At 42.7% G+C, this 19,165-nt stretch overlaps 1 protein-coding gene across 2 annotated transcripts; it reads right to left on the bottom strand.

Moving 5' to 3' along the window:
* Positions 1–217: 217 nt before the first annotated feature.
* TGIF1 (TGFB induced factor homeobox 1) lies at positions 218–9,436 on the bottom strand. Of its 2 annotated transcripts, none has more exons than XM_054060327.1 (3): positions 7,340–7,722; positions 2,422–2,648; positions 218–1,263 (listed from the first exon to the last, which is right to left on the bottom strand). In XM_054060327.1, the coding sequence occupies exons 1-3, from the start codon at positions 7,422–7,424 to the stop codon at positions 697–699; spliced, it is 879 nt and encodes a 292-aa protein (XP_053916302.1). In that variant the 5' UTR covers positions 7,425–7,722; the 3' UTR covers positions 218–696. The 2 variants fall into 2 exon arrangements, with proteins under 2 accessions (XP_053916302.1, XP_053916303.1); XM_054060328.1 differs by lacking the exon at positions 7,340–7,722 and adding an exon at positions 8,995–9,436 and having other exon boundaries at positions 221–1,263.
* Between the last annotated feature and the right edge of the window lie 9,729 nt (positions 9,437–19,165).

The following is a 19,165-nucleotide window of genomic DNA, read 5'->3' as shown; positions in this document are numbered from 1 at the left end:
ATTTCAACACAGCAGAACACAGCCAGGTACTTCTGGCCCACTTTTCTGCATTCCTTCAAACATCTGGTTAACAACAACTGCTAGCATAGCTTTCTAAGCTAAACGAAGTCAGTATAAGCTCAAAAATGTTTCTCACTTGCATTTATTTCAACAGTAAAGCTGTGTTTTCTGCAAAGTTTGTATTCAACAAAATACTCTATGCATCCATTTTTAAAGAAAATATTTTATTACATTATGGGAAAAAAGCATAATCATCCAAAGTTTGTATTGTTAAAAAAATTGAAAATTTATTTTAGACAGTGTGTCAGTATATTCTGTTCCGCATCGGGATGATAAGACGACTCTATAGCATTACTGGATATTGCACAGTCTGAAAGAAACAAAAACAAATCACATGATCTTGGGAACCATCTCACATTATGAAAAACCTACAAAGAAAACATTAAAAAAAAAACCCACACAATCCTTTCTTTCTACAGTAGCTTGAAGTTTATAATTCTTGGAATGACCATATTCCACTGAAGACCATCTCAGTGACAGGAAGCTTCATTTCAGCAATCCCTTGTGCAAATAAGATTAATAAAAAAAAATAATAATAATGCAGTGAAGTCTTTTGATATCGTGTGGGTGGCAATAACCACACAGCTGTTAGATCCCTGCCTGGAAAAAAACAAAATGGGGAAGAAGGAAGGGGATTTAGGCCATAAGTTTTGCCTGCAACTCCATCTCTGCCGCCCTTTTGAGTGCAACATCCACCAGTAGCTGAAATCCACTAAAATCCTGGTTAAGGTCTGGTGGGGTTGGAGGAGGAGTGTTAAAGAGCCCACTCTGTGCGTTTGCACCAGGTCCCAGTTTAGATGCGTCCTCATGGTAGGAGAGGGAGTTGTCTGTGAAGCTGTTGGCTGGGGTCTGCTGCGGGTCTGTTGTCTGGCCTGCATCAGCTGGCTGGCAAAAGTGGAGAGGGCCATCTTTCAACGCAGTCACAGTTGTGTGGCAAATCACTGATGGCCGAGCCAGGACTGATCCCGGGGAAGCCGGCTTGGCCAAGGGCACAGTCTTTCCGAGTGGTACAGCAGCAGGAAGGAAAGCAGTCTCCTCCAGCAGGGGAATGTAGTTCTTTGTGCCAATGGAAGACTCCACTAGGCTACTCTCGGGAAGCTTGGTCCCTCGCCGCGAGATAGTGAATTGATTTGGGTCTTTGCCGTCCTTCCTCAGCATGTCAGGTAGAAGCCTGCGGCGTGCATTGATAAACCAGTTGCAGACCTGGGAATATAATAACAACTTAATTTCTACCTTCATTCATTTCCAACTATGTGCCATAAGAGTCGTTGAGTCAGATTAATGAATCCCTCCAAGCAGTTTCCTTAACTGCAGAACAAAAGAGAGACCTACTGACAAGTTCTGACATGCCTGGCAAAGGCCCTTCCCTTGTCCCAGCTCTACCCCCAGCTCCCGCTCCAGATACATGAAGCCCCGGGACATCTGAAGACTGCTTGGCCAAACCAAGAGGAGTTTAGCTTTTAACTCTGTGCACACACATTAACCTATTAGCTATTGTTCCCTAGCTCAGGTTAATTAACAACAGGAAAACCTTTTCTCTCTGAACAGAGCCACTCCTCCCACAAATAGTTACTGATTTTCCTTGTTCAACTGACTGTGTCGACAGACATAACATGAATTACCTCATTGAAGTTTGTCCTTGTTTAAATATTAAACCAGTTTCCTGGGTGATACAGGATAGTTTATAGTTTAACGTCTTTTTTCTGTTTACTACATAAAGGAGGATTTCTTATGATGTTACATTAAGGAAATTTTACTTTACAGCGAATTACAAAATTTGTACTAATGAATTCATCTGGAAAAACAAAGCCCAGAAGCCAAGAGGAACACTCTGTAGCACCTCTCAAAACCAAGCCAGGGTTTACCCCAGTTCTCGTGCATCCACCTTCCCATGAGGCTTCCCAGGTTGTTCCACTGATCTTGATGGAAGTCATCATACACATAATTATATACGTGCACACTCTACAGGAATGGGCCCCAAGCTGCAGTTTTAGAAGTGGAGAGCTGCCTATCTATCACCATAAAACCTCTGTTGACAAATAAATACCTTCTTCTCACAATACATTACCTTATACAGACACTTTATGTCTTTTGGGCCCCGATTGTGCAAAAATTAGAATGCATACTCGATTTCATTACTGTCTGTTCTCCCAGAGAAGTAATTTTATTCCCAATAAACAAAGATCATCATAACACACAATTCATTTGTATTTCTCCTTACAAGTACCATCAGAAGGAGAGCAAGTAACAATAAAAAAACGAAATCTCACATGCAGTACAAACATTTGTACTGGTGACCAGACCACAGTTAACAAAACAGAATACAGTTCCTTTGGAAGCAAGAACTACTTTTTCTAATACCTGTAGTGTGGAAAGGTGTGTTTGTCGGGATAACAGCGCTTTTTCTTGCTCTGAAGGATAAGCATTGTATCGATGCTCATATAGCCAGTCCCGAAGAATCTGCACGGATTCCTTGGGCAGGTTTCCACGTCTCCTCCGTTTGCCCGAGCCAGCAGATGACGAAAGATCCAGTGGGACATCCATAGTGTCATCATCCTCTGTTTCACTGCCTGATACTGCAACTACACCTGCAATTATAAGAAGACAAGAACAATCAGCCTTCTAAATCCGTAAAATACTCAGCTCCAGCGTTCTATTGGTTCAGACACTTTAATACATTAACTGTCTATACTACAAACCATGGTAAAGCCTCCTATGCAGGAGATCTATCCTATAGTGTCAACTTGTCAAGCTGCAGGTTTTTTTGTCAGCTGAACAAAAAGTAGCACCAATGATCCGTTCCTAAGGGAATCCTCTGTAAACCCTCATTTTCTTGTTCCCCTGGCAACCTTTTATCTACTGCATGTTTTCAGATAGATTCTATCTAATGCCAATATTGTCCAAATTTGCTTGCCATGGTGTGCAACACTTTTCTTCAAGGATAACTATCCAGTGGTTGGGCAAAAGATCAATACGCAAGAACCTAAAAAATCCAACCCAAGCAACTGGTTATTTAATTACTTCTGAACAGGCTGATATTTTCCTCCTGAGAGAGATAGCTTGTAGAATTTATAAATTAATACCTTATTCCAGATCTATTAACAAAAACTAACAGAAGAGAAAAATTGTATCTGCCCCTTCTCCCAAGTGGATTTTCACTTAGGAAGAAAAAAAGTGAAGGAAAAGGAAAGAACCAGGCGCCTAACTCATACGAGAGTCCCTCAGGGGCTTCTGCAATTTAATTGCACTTCTGTATTGAAGAACCACAATCACTTAATGTTTTAAATGTACTACTTTGCATCCCGATTATTTTTATAACTTAATATTGTTTTCATCTCATATTTCAATTTGCACAAGTGTGTGTTCTGTGCTACAAGTACTACAAAGGCTCCAGATTTACAAGTTAACTGCATACTTTTTTCCTTCAACACAAAGGAAGGAACAGGTACCAAAATTTGATTATCCCTTCATATATGCACCACACTACAAGAAACAAAACTATGGTATGTAAATAATAATAATTAAAAACCTAAACATAATAAAAAAAAATCAAACACATATTCAAAGTTAGGAAGACTACAATTTGATTTCTTTGGTAGGATATAACAGTCATAGAGGAAACAAAAACTACTGTAAAACAAAGAAACCTATGCTTGAAATACTCAACAGGTTAACCTCACCAGAAATTTTAGGAAGCTTACAATATATATAAATCCAAATAAAATACCATCAGTTATCAACAAGTACAATTAAATGCTAATTTAGAGTGAAGTTACACTGGCTTTCAAAGCATTTTCTAGAAACTAGAGAAGGAAAACAAGCCCTTAGTCTTTCTGCATTTTGAACTTGGAGGTGGGGGGAGACAACTTGCTCATTCATAACATCTAAACTAAAACGCTTCATAGTAAAAATGAGTTTTAAAAGTGCATTGTTTATGCAGGCAACCACCCATAGCTCAAAAACTCTGTAAGGAAACAAAGTCAGCCCTAAAACATGAGAAGTGTGCCCACGAAAGTATAAAACTATATACAAAGCTATAGTTATGTCTGTAAGTAGAAGAACAGAAGGAACTAATGTCACATACAAAAAACAGGTGGGGGGGACACTTCTCTCCACACTTTGAGCCAAAGCTGACATGGTGAATTATTCTTCTCCCTATTTATGAACTGGTCCGTTATCCTTAAATTTAGCTTTACTTGTCCAAATTTCAATGTGTACTTTGACATGCAAGCATTCCCAGCAGGGTGATCAATCTACCATTTGTCTGGCATAGTTACTTTAGTAACTTACTTAGTATTGTTTTCATTCTCCCAACTGCTGATTCATGTAACTGACAAACACCAAACTGACACACCAAATTTTTCCTCTGATGATTAGCTACATAAATTATTCAGTCATGGAACATGAACAATAGGACAATATTTAAATAGCCAACGCAAGATAAACCCCAGATTATGTAAACAGGTTCTTAATTCATGTAGAAAGTACGTCAAGTTTGCTTTAAAATGATTCCAAGCAAACTGCTTTACAGCTGTCACAGCTTCACAGGAAGCGCTGTCATACTTGCAAGTTAACCTGAGAACACGCCTTGCACAATGGACTACTGGAGCCACGAGGAGCACTTCTTGGAACAAAGATCCTGCCCAGACAATACAATGGCTCTGCAAAGTAGCTCATCCCTTTTAAATTGAATTCAAAAACTAGCTAAAACTAGCCCATGCAATTCAGCCGATGTTTTCAAGCACGCTGTTCTTGTTTGTCAGAAACCAGAAGTGTTGCAGCACTTCAGTGGGTTGGGGTTTTTTTGTTTGTTTTTAAATGTAATGGGCAGCAAGACAAGACCTTGGAAAACACGGAGAGGCAAACAGTGAGGGCTGGAAGCGAGAGGGAAGAGAAGACAAAGAAACTACTCCTGTGAGAAAGTTAGACGTCTAATGGTTTGCGAGCTGTTTTTAGGTGGCCTTGCAAAAAAAAGTCCTCCCAACACACACCACCCCATCTGGAGCAAACTCTCCAAGACCTAACGCGCAGCTAAGACACCACAGGAGCCTCTCTGAATTTGAAAAAATTGACTTGACAGCAAAACTTGCTTCAACAACTGTTGCATTTTTTTCACTGAAAAAAAAAAAAGTGACAAAATACTGTTGGAAAACGAGCAGCACAAAATCGTTTCTCTGTTTTACAAACATGCTAAACACGGTAAAGTAAAAGTTGCTGTCTGTCTAACCGTAACCTACCTAGCAAGAAATGAGTCAACAGCAGAGCCTGCCCTTTGACCTACTCGCTTAGTGTGTCATATTAATTGACACAGTAAGTTAGTGACACAAAGCAGGTTTTGGTTAAGCAGGAAGCCCAGTGTAGTACAACTTCTCCTCGTTTAAATGAGCTCATTTAAATAGACTATCAGCCGTCTGAACTTGTGGCAGTCTGAACTTGTGGCAGCTCTCCCCAGCACAGCACAGAGCGAGCAGCAACAGGAAGTCATGGCTAGAAATCACACACTACCCCAGCCTAGACTTCTTTTTTTTTTTTCACTAGAGCAGGAGCCACGTTGTTGCTGTCAAGGCTCTGTTTTCATTAAAGCATTCCTGCTGATTACAACCCAGCTTTGTTTTTCCGTTTTGTTAGTAATCAGGCTATTCGCTGCTGGTTTCCTGTTTTAAACGGGGCCCAACTGAAAAGGCTTCTGGCCAGGCTCCACCACTGGACCATTGGCTTACTTTTATTTACACTCAGAATAAAGGCTTGAGGACACGAGGAGTAGCCCCAGCTGACCTACTAATTTATTTTGCCTGAGAAGCAGGCTAGTGTCATGTTATTTTACATCTCCTACTAAATACGTTTAACCTAAACGGAAAAACTGCTTTTACAGGGCTTATTTAAAGCAGCACGAGTTCATTTGCAGAGAGGTCTGGGAAACAACACAAAAACCCAGTTGTGCGCTCCTGCCATCACGACTTAGATGAGCAGTCCAGGCTATTAACGACCTAAGAACTACACGATCAACACCCCTTCTTATAGATTACTTTATCCTCCTGGCTTCCCAGCTGAAGTCATATACATGATTGAACGCACTGTTGCATTGTATCACAGCCCAAAGGCTCTACAAGTCCTTCCGTAATCAGCTCAGAGAAGATTACACCTAGGTCTTCGAGGCTAGGCTCAACACCCAACCTAACAGCTTGAAACAACTTGAGTAAAAAGTACAGTGATGACTAAAGTTGATTTCAAAATAAACTGCTGCTACTTCAGAAGGCATGCTGAAATACTTTGAGGGGGAGCACAAAGCATTTAAAGAGGCCGAGACACAAGGAATGGAAGCTAAGCAAACGAAACATTTAGGCTGGGTATCAGGGAAGAAAAACCCCACAACTATCCCATTGTGTCGAGGAAGAGCTTCACAGAGGAAGTGGCAGGAGCCAATTGTTATTCAAAACGGAGCAAAGTACACCCCAAGGAACAATCTCTGCCCTCCAGAGAGGGCATGGACAAAAATCACCTTTCGGGAAAACCTCCCACCCCCTTAGGGTTCTCTGAATTTTTTTAGCTGGTACTATTTATTTTTTATAAGCACAGATAAACAGAAACAGTTCCCATCTAATGCCCCGATCCTGTTGTAACAAAGTTCAGTAGGATTCCACACATGTATAAACTTGAGCAGATGCCTGTGTCTTTGTGAGATTGTATTCTAAATCAGCTAATTAACAACGTGAATGTGTTCAGTGTGATTGCTATCACGTTATTATTTGCAAGTGAAACTATCCACAGAAGAGTCCTCGGGGTTTTAATCCACAGGCTATTAGCTAAACACGCCCCTAACCAAAAAAAACAACCAACAAAGAAATCCAACACAAAAAACCCTAACGAAAATGTAATGTGAATTTTAAAACCACCAACAAAAATTAATTAGTTTAAAGTTATTCATAAGTAACCAAGAACTAGAAGGGAATTTTCACAGTTAAAAAAAAAAAAAAAAAAGCCAACCCAAAACAAACCACATCAAACTTTTTCTCTGAATAGATTTCATAAATGAGGAACCAGGATACTTGTTTTCCTCTGCATTTCACAGCTTGAACTCTATCGCTTACACTTTAAACTTTTTTTTTTTTTTCCTAGGACTACAAGCAAGAAATCTGTAACAAAGTCACTCTTTGAAACTTTTTGAATGAGCCTCAAATGCCAGGAGAACACAAATAACTCCAAGCCCTACCTGTAACAAAACAAAAAAGGCACCCTAGCCCTAACATCTTTTAAAATGTTTCCGTCTTTGTCTCCTCACCTTTAAATTTCTGGCACGCAAACCCCAGGCCCATGGCCTCTCTCAAAAGTTCTGCCTCCCGCCTGTCACCTTTCATTGTTTCCATTGTTTCAGCCCAGGACTTGCAATCCTCAAAGCAGATCTCTCCCCTTCTCTCTCACACATACGCGCACACACAAAGCCCTACACATGCATACCTAGAAACTACGTCAGCATTTTTCACACGCATTTATTTCGGGGGTGGCAAGGAAACAGTTGAAAGTGCAGAGAGTTTGGTATTTCACCAACCAGCAGCTGCCCTCGGGGAGAGAAGTCTGAACAATGGAAGCAACAGCAGACAGGAAACCAGCTCACCACTGCTGTGCAAATAGGGAGCATAGGAATGTCCTAAAAATAACTCGGCTAAATTAATTCAGTTAAACCATTAAAAAAAAAAAAAACAAAAAAAAAACCAAAAAAACAAACCCAACAACCCTGCTTGCAATAAGGTTAAGATTATCCCAGGCTAAGACGACTGAAACACTTTAAAGCCCATGCTGTCATTGTCTCCAGGCACTGGCGGCTGAGCTTGGTATGCAGCACATGGTGTAATTTAAAAATCCGTGCAGTTTGCTCGCAGGCTGAAACGCGCCCAGATCGTACGATCCTGCGGGAACTCGGAATGCTTCGCTTTTAAACACCACCCTGCCTGTTGTTTAAACTTCGTCTTTGTGCTTTAATTCCCTTTGTGTGCCCTCGTCTTAGATGAGCAGCACGTCCATGGCTTCTTACGAGGGCTACAAACCATATTAGTACATCATGTTTCCAGCCGCCCAATGATTTCACGAACTACATATGCGTTAATTGCTCCAAGGATACAACAATGAGCGAGTCTGCTCTACTACAGAGCCGCAGGAATGCGTAGTAGGGGAAAGCCAGCACAACTCTGGAGTACTGAACATGCGCACTGCTCCCCTCTAACCCTCTACTTGGGATAATTTCATGGTCTTTGAATGCCAAACACCCTTCAGCCACACTATGGGCCGGTAAATCCCAACTTGAAAAGATCGTGCTTGGCTATAAACTTCTTTCCAGCCAGCGCAACGTGCTGAATGCGAAAGCACATTCTGCGTTTTTTGTGGCCGAGTTCTCATTTAAAGGTACTAAAAGAGCTAAAAGCGCCAAGAGCAACAACCCTCCGACTGCAAAGTTTGTGTCGGTGGCTGCTGCGAACAAAGAGCGGCCAGGCGCCCGCTCCGAGTTGCGGGCAGCCCCTCTTTCTTCGCCCCAAGTTGGGAAAACGACCCGCACCCTCGCCCCCACGATACCGGGACGGCGCGGTTCGGTGTGGAAAAGCGACAAAAAGCGTTTTAACGGAGGGCAAAAGGAAGAGGGTGGGCAGAGGGAGCGAAAACAAAACTTCGCAGGGGCACAAAGCGAGCGGCTGGACGTGTTTTTGACAGGGAGCCAGCGGCGCGGAGAGGCGCCTGATCCCAACAACAACCCCGCGTGTTTTGTCTGCGAGCGGAGCATCCACTGCCATCTCGGCCGAGGGAGAAAACGGCCGAGAAGGAAAACACGACCCTGTCTGGCTCGGCACCAGCCTCATCCCCCTCCACGCTCCCCGAGTTCTCCCGCAGGGAGAGGCGAGGCGAGCGCACCCCGCTTTCTCTCCGAGCGCGCCCCAACGCAGCTACCTTTTTTACTTTTCATCTTGATGGCCAGAACTGAGCCGCTGCAGGACACCCCGCGCACCAAGTTTCTGTCCTTCTGGCGGATGCTGTTCCCCTTTTAAACTCAGCGAGGAGGACGAAGGAGAAGCAGGAGCAGCAGCAGCAGCGGAGCCGGGCGCTGCTGTCAGCGGGAGCCGCGGAGCTCTGCCTTCCCAAGCGTTTTCTGGTGCGGCCGCTGCCGGGGTGGGCTTCCCTCTCTCTTTCTCTTTGTTCCCTCCTGCCGGCGATTGGCCCCGGCTCGTTAAAGTGAGGGAAGGCACGGGAGGAAAAGGTGCACAGGGTCCGCCCTCCCCCACCTCCCCGCAGTGAGTACGGGAGAGTAGCTGAGCGCTGGCACCCGCCGCTGCCTCCTCCTCCTCCTCTCTCCTCCCTCGCGGGCCGCTGTCAGACAGGAGGGGAGGGACAGGAGAGGGGGGTGCGTGCCCGTACCCGCTCGCTCACACACAACAGCGGCGCGAAGCGGGGGGGGGTGGGGGAGATTTCCGTGCCTCCCGCTCCCTCGCCTTTCTTCCAGGCAGACGTGTGATCATTAAACTGGAAGGAGAAGAGGGGGGAAGGGAGGGAGGGGTAAGATTTTGACAGCTGCCCTTGACTAGCCTCCTCCTGTTGCTGCCGGATGAACCACCCACTCCTTCGCCTGAATAGAGAGGAGAAGAAAGGAGAGGGAGTGCGTAGGGCAGGAGAAGGAGCCCTTCAAAGACCGGCGGGGGCTGCCTCCCCTTCCCCATGGCACCCGCGGAGCCCCGGCCGGTGGGTGCTGGGCAGCCGCGGGGAGGAGAACCCCGTTTCTGGGGTTATTTTTATATCAGTTCGTAAAGGTTGTTTTTCTCTCCTCTCCCCCCTCCTCCCTCCCCCTCCAGCCCGATGGATTTGTCTGCGACACATGGCTCATAGCTGTAAAAAAAGAGAGAAGTCTCACAGCTTGACTCATCCCTCTTAGGCGAGCACGTGCTGCAGCAACAGTTTATTTTCCTCCGGAATGGGAAACACGGGACCTTACGAGCCAGCTCCTTGGCGGAGAGCTCGCTCCGGCTTCCCAGCGAGCTGGAGAAGGCAGGGGGAGACCCTCCCTGGAATCCGCCCGGTGTCCCCCCCCGCCCCGCCCCAGCCAAAGCGAGGTGCCCCTAAGCGCTGAGCGCAGGCTCCGCGCCCCAAGGTTTTGGCGTTGGAAAAAACCCAAACCATAGAATCGCTAGGTTGGAGAAGGGCTTTTGAGACCGTCAAGCCCAGCCGTACCTGTCCACTACTAAATCATATCCCTGAGCACTTCATCTACCCGTCTTTGAAACACCTCCAGGGATGGTGACTCAACCACCTCCCTGGACAGCCTGTGCCAGCGCCCGATAAACCTTCCGGTGAAGAAATCTTTCCTCCTGTCCAATCTGAACCTCCCCTGGCGCAGCTCGAGGCTGTTCCCTCTCGTCCTGTCACTCGGGAGAAGAACGAAGCGAACCCGCCGTGCCCCGAAGCGGGCGCAGCGCGCTTTTCTCTTCCCTGCGCGGGAGCGTGTTTGTGCGTTGCTGCTGCTCCACCACGTGCTGCGCTGTGCGGGCTGGGGAGGAAGGAAAGGCTTTAAGCGGCCGATGAAAGAATCGTAGAACGGTTTGAGTTGGAAAGGACCTTAAAATTCACCTAGTTCCAACCCCCCTGCGATGGGCAGGGACACCTCCCACCAGACCAGGCTGTTCACGTTCCCATCCAACCCCACCTCCAGGGATGGAGCATCCACAGCTTCCCTGGGCAACCTGTTCCGGTGCCTCACCATCCTCATAGTGAAGAAATTCCTCCTTATGTCTACTCTAAATCTGCCCCTCTCCAGTTTATTCCCATTGCCCCCAGTCCTATCACTACAATCCATTGTAAGCCGTCCCTCCCCAGCTTTCTTGTAGCCCCCCTCCAGGTACTGGAAAAGCTTTAGAAAACAGTGATCTCGATGGAGTTGCTGCTGCCCAAAGCATAACAAAAATGAGCTGTGTGGATTTTTTTTTTCCCATTATTGCTTTTCAACGTTTCAAAAATGTTTTCTCAAAGCCCCATCCAACCTGGCCTTGGACACTTCCATGGTTGTGGCATCCACAACTTCCCTGGGCAACCTGTGCCAGCGCCTCACCACTCTCATCATGAATAATTTCTTCCTAATGTCTGATCTAAATCTTTCCCCTTCTGATTTAAAGCCATTCCCCCTCGTCATGTGACTCCCTGCCCTTACGAAGAATCCCTTCCCAGCTTTCCTGCAGCCCCTTCAGGTACTGGAATGCTGCTCTAAGGTCTCCCCAGAGCCTTCTCCAGGCTGAACCCCAACTCTCCCACTCTGTCCTCATAGCAGAGCTGCTCCAGCCTTCAGATCATCTACTCTGGACTAGTTAATAATGAATTCCTACAGTGAAGCAGGGATCCTTCCCCTCACTCATCCCCACACATTCAGCTCACTGGGAAAGGAAGCAACAGCGTTTTTTTACAGCAAATCATCTTTATTACTCTATTTACACGGTGTAATTACAGCGGCCTCACTGGAGATAAAACAGCTGTTACATCCTGAACGGGGGAAGTGTGCGGGAGCGGAGGGAACACGACACACTGGTGAGTCACGTCAGTTCACCAGGCACCAGCGTTTTGGTCACCCCCCCCTTTCCCCTCTCTTGTTTGTGTCCTGCTTGGATTCTCACCCAGGCAGGGCTGAGAGAGAGCTGCTTGGTGCCATCCTAGACCGCAGCAGCTCGGGAGGGACTGCAGACTCGGGGGATGTTGGAAGTCCTGCTTCCCAGCTGTGAGGGCTGCCTCTTCACCTTGGTGTTTTGAGCTTCCCAGCATGGTCATGCCAAAAAAGTAATTACGGGAAGTTAATGAAGACACATCAGGGATTTGAAGAGATTTCCCTTTCTCCACATCGACTGAGCTGCTTCATGCCGCTCATTGTCCGTGGCACAGCCAGCAAGCTTGTGAAACAAGTGCCTCTCTTTTCTTTCTTTCTTTCTTTCTTTCTTTCTTTCTTTCTTTCTTTCTTTCTTTCTTTCTTTCTTTCTTTCTTTCTTTCTTTCTTTCTTTCTTTCTTTCTTTCTTTCTTTCTTTCTTTCTTTCTTTCTTTCTTTCTTTCTTTCTTTCTTTCTTTCTTTCTTTCTTTCTTTCTTTCTTTCTTTCTTTCTTTCTTTCTTTCTTTCTTTCTTTCTTTCTTTCTTTCTTTCTTTCTTTCTTTCTTTTCTTTCTCCTCCTCTCTCTTTCCTCCCCTCTCTCTTCCTCTTTCCTCTCTCTTTCCTCCTCTCCCTTTCCTCTCTCTTTCCTCCTTCCTCCTCTCTCTCTTTCCTCCTCCCTCCCTTCCTATCCTTCCTCCTCTTTCTTGTTTGGTTTTTTTTTTTTTCTTTGAGGCTTGTTTGTCTTTGGGTTTTTCGAGTGGACTTTTGGGGGGGGAGGTTATTCTGTTTTGGCAGGATCACCCTTATGAAGGGAAAACATAAAGTTTTGCTTTCACACTGGGCTCAGGCTTTCTTTTTAGAGTGTTAGGAACAGCCTTTCTAGGTATACTGGACCTTTGGCTCCTGTGAATTTCTCAAAGAATGTTAGGAGAAAATTGATTTTGACTTAGCACAGCAGCTTTAGCTAGTAGGAGCAGAAAGTGGACTGCTGGGTGTTCATTCCTAGCTCCCTTGGTACAAAATGCATGGAGAGGCATTTTTTTGAACAAAGTTACTTCATGGATATGAGTATGGAGAGGTATATCCAGGAGCGGGACCAGTGGGAAAGACAGAATGGGCTCACGCAGTGCACCTTGCAGTTAGCAGGTGTAATACCTTGGGTCTGTCTACAAATTCTGGCCATCTTTACCGCTTGAAGACTCTTGGTATGTGTTTGAGGTGGTAGGGTGGATAAAGTTTGTGAAAAAGTAGGGCAGCTGGAAGGAAACTGCTGTAAACTTCTCTCTTAATAAAGCCTCAACACACCTGAAACATGGTTGCATCTAAAGAGAGAGCAGGTGATTTTTTTTCTCACCTATCCTGAGCTCAAATCTAAGAAATCGAACAGCTTGATTTTACGATGAATGCAGTAACCCAGTGTCCCATAAGTTGATGATGGATATTTGTTTCGGCACATTCATGCCAGGCAGGGGTAGATATGGAAGACAATGTGTAGCTTCCCGCAGTATTTCTTTTCTCTTTGCATGTTGGTGAGGTTGTGTTTCTTAGCATTACTTAATCTGCTACAGCTGCATCAGCACTAATCACCACATCTCACAAGCGGTTCACACTGCTCACTGAGCAACTTTGGCATCTGTGCAGCTCCTTGGTTAAGTAGTAGTATAAACGTGCATCAAGAATCATCTGTGCCAACAGGTTTAAACAGCTTGGTTTAGTCAGAGCAAGTTCAGCTCTGTCTGGGCCCATCTATGTAGACGTGCTGTAAGTATTTGAAAAATTGGATTACAAGAAGGAAGAGAAATAAAACTGGAGTGGCTGGATTTTGAATTGCTCGATGATTGTCCATATCAGAGGTTTGTCAATGTTCTGTGGTGATGCACCCATGTCCTGTCACACTGCCATGTGTGATATCTTGCACAAGTAAGTGTGACTTACTTTATAAGTGGTTTGCTTTGAGACGCTGGGACTGTGTTTGCCTTACAACCAAAGTCTCCAAGGCCATGCTTTGGGCACAGAAACTGTTGAAGGAAGTACTCTGGAAAATTGGGATGTAGGCATCTCAGGCCTTTGGGTGGTTGTTATCTTAGTCTGTTTGTTCCAGTTTGCCATTTATAAACAGGAGTATTGTATTTTTCCCCATTTTATAGGATTTTACAAAAATAACCACATGGATTTTTGTGGAATGCTCAGATGCCTTTGAAATGTTTGTGAGAAAATTTATTCCTTTAATTTATTCTAATAAATTAACTGGTGCACAGTAACTTATGCCAGTCATACCTTCAGCAATGAGAATGAAGTATTGTAACAAATAACTGAATAGTGAATAAATCTGTCCTATGTGCAGAAAAACAGGAATCACTACTGTGGGTCATACCCATTCTTTACCTTTCCTTATCCATGACATTGATTAGTCTCAGCTGTGTCAGAGGAAAAGGACAGGCTACAGAAGGCAGATGTGAGGTAATATTTTCCCAGAAATATCCCATCCAAATCTTTAATAGTTTGATACAGACACTGGAGCAATAGTTTAATAAAACTTCGAAAGTTGTTACTGAGGTAGCTGGATGGTCTTTATACTTGTATAAATGTTTAACATCTCTATAGCATTAGAACTCTGTAATGGTAGTGGCGGTGTAACACGCTGGGTTGTGAATTACATAAGAATGTTTTTATTTTTTTCCTTATCTTTTTATTTCATTGAATATTCTCTTGTGATTTGAGACAATGAAAACAGAAGTTCCTGGTTTTTACCTTCTCTGTACCATTCGTTACTTTACACACTTTCATCACGCCTGCTTTCTGAGATGAAATTTTTTCACTCTTCTCAATATCTTTTCCTATAAGAATTACTCCCAGCTTTTGATCACTGCCTTGGTTCTCCCCCAAGTCTATTTAGTCCTACAATATTGCACTTTTCAGTAAAGATGACCTATGCTGCATGCTGTATTCTAAGGAAGGTTATGCCTCTGATTACAATATATATATATATACTTGATATTACTCCATGACCTATTTCTTATGGAATCCGGCATGTTAGGCTTTACCTTTAGCTGCTGCTACATACTGAGCATGGGGCTTTATCAGCTTTGGAGTTTATATAGCTTGTTTAAAGTTTCTCTTGTGCATGATTTCATGTTCATCTCAGTGCTGAATTTCTTCTGTCATTGCATTGGTCATACATGTAACGGAAGTCACACTGAAGTTACTCACAAATTTCTCTTGTCTCAAATATATTTTTGATAGCTGCAGACTCTATCACCTCACTATTCTTTACCTGTCCTTATTTCTCCCTCTCTCACTGGTCTGAGTTAATATACTAAAAACACTGGACAGAGTATAGGACCCGGAAGCACACTGCTGTTAACCTTTAGTCATAATAAAACCCAACCATTTGATCTTACACTTTGATTGTCTTGCTCCCACCAGATATTAGTTCATTACAATCATTTGCCTTTGCCCTCTAGCAGCTTCTTAGTTTCTCCAGTAGCCCCTTGCATAAAAGCTTGTCAAAAACCTTTTGGAAATCTAAATATATTATGCCAGCCAGCTGTGCTCACATAATTATAGCTCACTTTGCCACCTTTGTGCAAGGGCAAAGAGGATATGTCAAAGTAGTGAAGACAATCGTGAGATTTCTGAACTTCTGCATAGTAGACTGCTTTTCACTTCTTTTATGTAGACATTCTTGTGGTTGTGGAATATCAAACAAGAACAAAACCCCGAGGAGTTCCTTATCTAGAATCACACTGACTGCTGTGTAGAATCAAGTTTGCAGGTTTCCAGTATGGACTTCAGTATGGACTCAAGGTAACAGGCAGTAGTTATTTTTCTAGATGATCAGCTGCTGGAGCAATCTGTGCTTGCCATTCAGTTTCCAGACAGGTACTGGCAAACAGGACCAACGGCTTCTCTACAAGATTCTTGTGTCAAGTCTCTCTCTGGAGAGTCTTCCCTGTGACAGCCCTAGCTTCCTTATCTCCACATGGGTCCTCCCTCATGTCAGTGCCTTGGTATATAAACATATGGAAGAACTACAATGTTATGATTACTTTAGGGGCAACTTAAGTAAATACAGTAATGTTAGTTATGATTATAAGACAATGCAGAAACTTCCTCAGTGGCATAATCATGCTCTGAGACTAAAAGCTGTGCAACTACTCTGGAGAGTGGCTTACGAAACTTGCATTAATGTAAAAGCAATTTCTTCTCCATAGTTTGAAGTCAGACTGTGTAAAATCAAAAATTTTAAGAAGTTAATTATAGGTTTAATCTTGCTTGGACTAATAGTGTTCACTTTCAAGTTTTAGCTTAAAAATAAAAGTACAAGTTTGACAAGGAACAACAGACCTCATGTATTCCTTCCAGTTATGCAGAAATTATAATTTTTGTCCACTGCAGGTGCATCTCATAACCACTTTGCCCTCTTGTCTAAGGGTGGGGGGTGGAGGGGAAGGCAGCTCTGGCTCCATTTTCTTTTGTGGCGCACAAAAGAACACATTTTGAGAGCATCAAAATCAGCGTGACAAATGACATGATCCTTGACAGTCTCAGTTTAGCTCAAGAACTTGGGGCAATCAAGGAAACGTCCTTCTCCTGAAATTTGAAACTATGGGTGGAATTTTGCAATTTATGTAATCAGTTTTTGCTTATCTGTAAGAAGTTAAGCAAGTAAAGCAGGTATGGTTGACAAAAAATATGTGGTTTTAGGGGGGGTTGCTTTGTTTTGTGTTGTGTTTTAGTTATGGGATGACTAACTTACTTTTACCACAGGCCAGTTAGTGCATACTGAAGACAAGGCAGGAGGTTTACTGGGAGGCTCCTAAGCAAGAGTAACCTTGCTTAGTTGACCTTGTCTAACTAAATACTAGAATGTCTATCTCTGCTTAAGGTTTTGCATCAACAAACCATACCTACTTGTATAAAATCACATTATAAAGCAACAAAAACAAGCCTAAGAGATGTCCACACTTCATAACATTCTACCCTGCTAAAACTATCAGTTAATTTAAACAATTCTTTCATAATAATTGTTTCTGCACATTTTTTATACTGTTTAGTATAGTGCACGCTAAACAAAATAAAGATGTATTGAACATTTTAGAATAGTTCAGCTGAGAGGGACATGCAACAACCTGTCCAACTGCCTCCTTTAGAGCTTCTACTGTGTTTTCCTGAAATTGGGATGGAAAGAACTTAAACATTCAAGATACAAAAATCTCAAAACAGGAAATAGAAAAATTACTCTCTGAAATTCCAGCTTTCAGGATTACGCAAATAAATTTTAGAAATTGTGCTTATGGTACTAATTGTTATCTTAATGGTCAGATAACTGTTTCTTTGAATCTAATCTAAAAGTTTTCTGGTTTGTTTTTTTTTTTTAAATAATTATATTTTAGAAACATTGTCTCCAAAGTTATTTCTGTCCCTATAAGACAAGGTTAAATTTGACTTGCAGAAGGACAAAAAATGTAATTGTAGTGAATGAAATATATTGCTTACTGTTATTTAATGTGATACCAAATACTATATAATATAGTTTTCTTTATAAGAAAAATATAACGTGGAATACTTATTATGACTGTGAACTGAGGGCACCACATCTTAGTACTTCGGGAAATAGGAAGTTCTTGCTAAAGACACACTGTCATCATTCCCTGTCATTGAGGTGGAAGGCTTATGTAGGAGATGAGTTCCTTCTGTGGCTGCAAGTTTTCCCTACCTTTTTAGCAGAATATAAATGGGGATGTTATTTACTAGGTATAATAGTAGAGGGAAAACTATTCAGATATATAACCTCACGTTCAACAAAAATTGAAAAGGATACAGACTAGTTAAAAAATAGTGAGATTTTATGACAGGCCACAATTAAACACTGTATATTCAATTTAGAGAAGCTTTCACTGCTGTGTACCTGCTCTGAATATATGTTTTATTTTCAAAGCCGTCAGCTTTATATGTTTATGGGTATTGCATCCACTTTATTTTTGCTGCTGTGATTGTTTTATTAGTCTTTGATATTATGCAATTTAAAATTAATACTTGAATTATTCTAAGTTACCTGTAATTTTCATATATTTAAGTGCAAATAGAAGATTCTTTCAATATTATAGACGTGTTACAGAGATTTTGAGTTATCAGTCAATTTTACATCATTATGACACACTTTCATCAATTGAATATATAAGCAAGCTACTCATTTTATATACTGAGCACTTATGGACATAGTACTCGGCTGAAAAGACTCGGTGCCTGCTTGAAAGGCTTAGACTTAAAGAGAAAATTTTGCAGAATTGGGGACTACTGCATCTGTCTTCCAGGTGATACTTGTGAACTGATGTTTTCACCTGGGTGGAGTCACGGAAAGGATGTTTGATGACTAAAGAAAAGAGTTAAGTTTTCACTGCTGCAAGAGGTGTGTAAAGTTTTTAAAGTGACGGGTAATGGGTGTTGGCTACCTTTCTATAAAATCCTAGACAGAGCCTGAGGCTCTGGTCTTCTGAAGGCAAATACATGTTGTGATGGTTTGGAACTGTGCCTGTCTGCACTGAGGATTTCAGGCAGTAAACCTGCATGTGGCTCACCATATTAGGAGACAATGAGCACTACAGTCTCTGGAAATTAAGTTTACAAAGTGTTTTTTGGTGTTTTTTTGGGGGGAAGATCACAGCAATAGTGTGGAGGCTTCTGCTTTCTCGCCCTCAGTACTTTTGTACTAGAGAAAATAAGTCAGGTGTCAGTGCTTGGTTTTAAAGCCAAAATCCTGAAGGTTTGAAGATGAAGGAGGATTGAGTAGGGCAGAGAAACAGAAATGTACGCTACTTGTGTTCAGTAACACTGACCTTTTTGAGTCTACATAAGGCTCTCTGCTCTTTATGTAGTGCAGTCTTACACATAATTATCAAGTCCAACGCTACTTAGGAGAGCATTCCTTTTGGCTACTGCTCACTAAAGAAAAATAGCCGAATTTAACGAAACAAAAGGCATGGAAACAAAAAAAACCCCAACCTACACACCATGAGAAAAGTGAAACAGAGCTTTTTATATAAAAGTATTTTGTCTACATCAGGATATTTCTTGTGGATGCTGAAGTAAAATGATGTCACGTACAGAACTGTAATCTTCAGGGGTTTTTTTTTTGTACTATGATGTGTTGGTGAAGGGTAAACTGTCGCCCAGGAGGAGCATCCCTAGGATTGTTTTTTTTAAGAACAAGGCACTTAAAAATACGGGTATTCTGGGCAGTCCATAAGCAGCTTCAGACAACCAGTTTGTTTTGTGAAGCATTAACTTCTGTAAAGAGAATGGCATCGTGTCAGGCAGTCCCTAAAACTGTGCGTATTCTAAGCAATTACTTTTGTAAGATTTGGGCATTCGGATGCTTTTAGAGAGTAAATGTTCAAACCATCCTTCACACGAATATTTTCATGAAAGTCTTCATGGTTTTAATCAACTTCAGGAGTCTTTAAGACATAGTCAACTCGGATGGGGGGGGGGGGGGGAATCGT

The sequence above is a fragment of the Cuculus canorus genome, chromosome 2, assembly GCF_017976375.1.
Source record: "Cuculus canorus isolate bCucCan1 chromosome 2, bCucCan1.pri, whole genome shotgun sequence".
Taxonomy (NCBI): domain Eukaryota; kingdom Metazoa; phylum Chordata; class Aves; order Cuculiformes; family Cuculidae; genus Cuculus; species Cuculus canorus.
This window is presented reverse-complemented; position numbering and strand designations above follow the sequence as displayed.

Bases quoted from the DNA above. Each gene is read 5' to 3' on its own strand.
- TGIF1 (XM_054060327.1), bottom strand. From the start codon at position 7,424: ATGGAAACAATGAAAGGTGACAGGCGGGAGGCAGAACTTTTGAGAGAG. The intron at 2,649-7,339 runs GTGAGGAGACAA...TTATAATTGCAG, and splicing joins TGCGTGCCAGAAATTTAAAG to GTGTAGTTGCAGTATCAGGC. The intron at 1,264-2,421 runs GTATTAGAAAAA...TTATATTCCCAG, and splicing joins CACACCTTTCCACACTACAG to GTCTGCAACTGGTTTATCAA.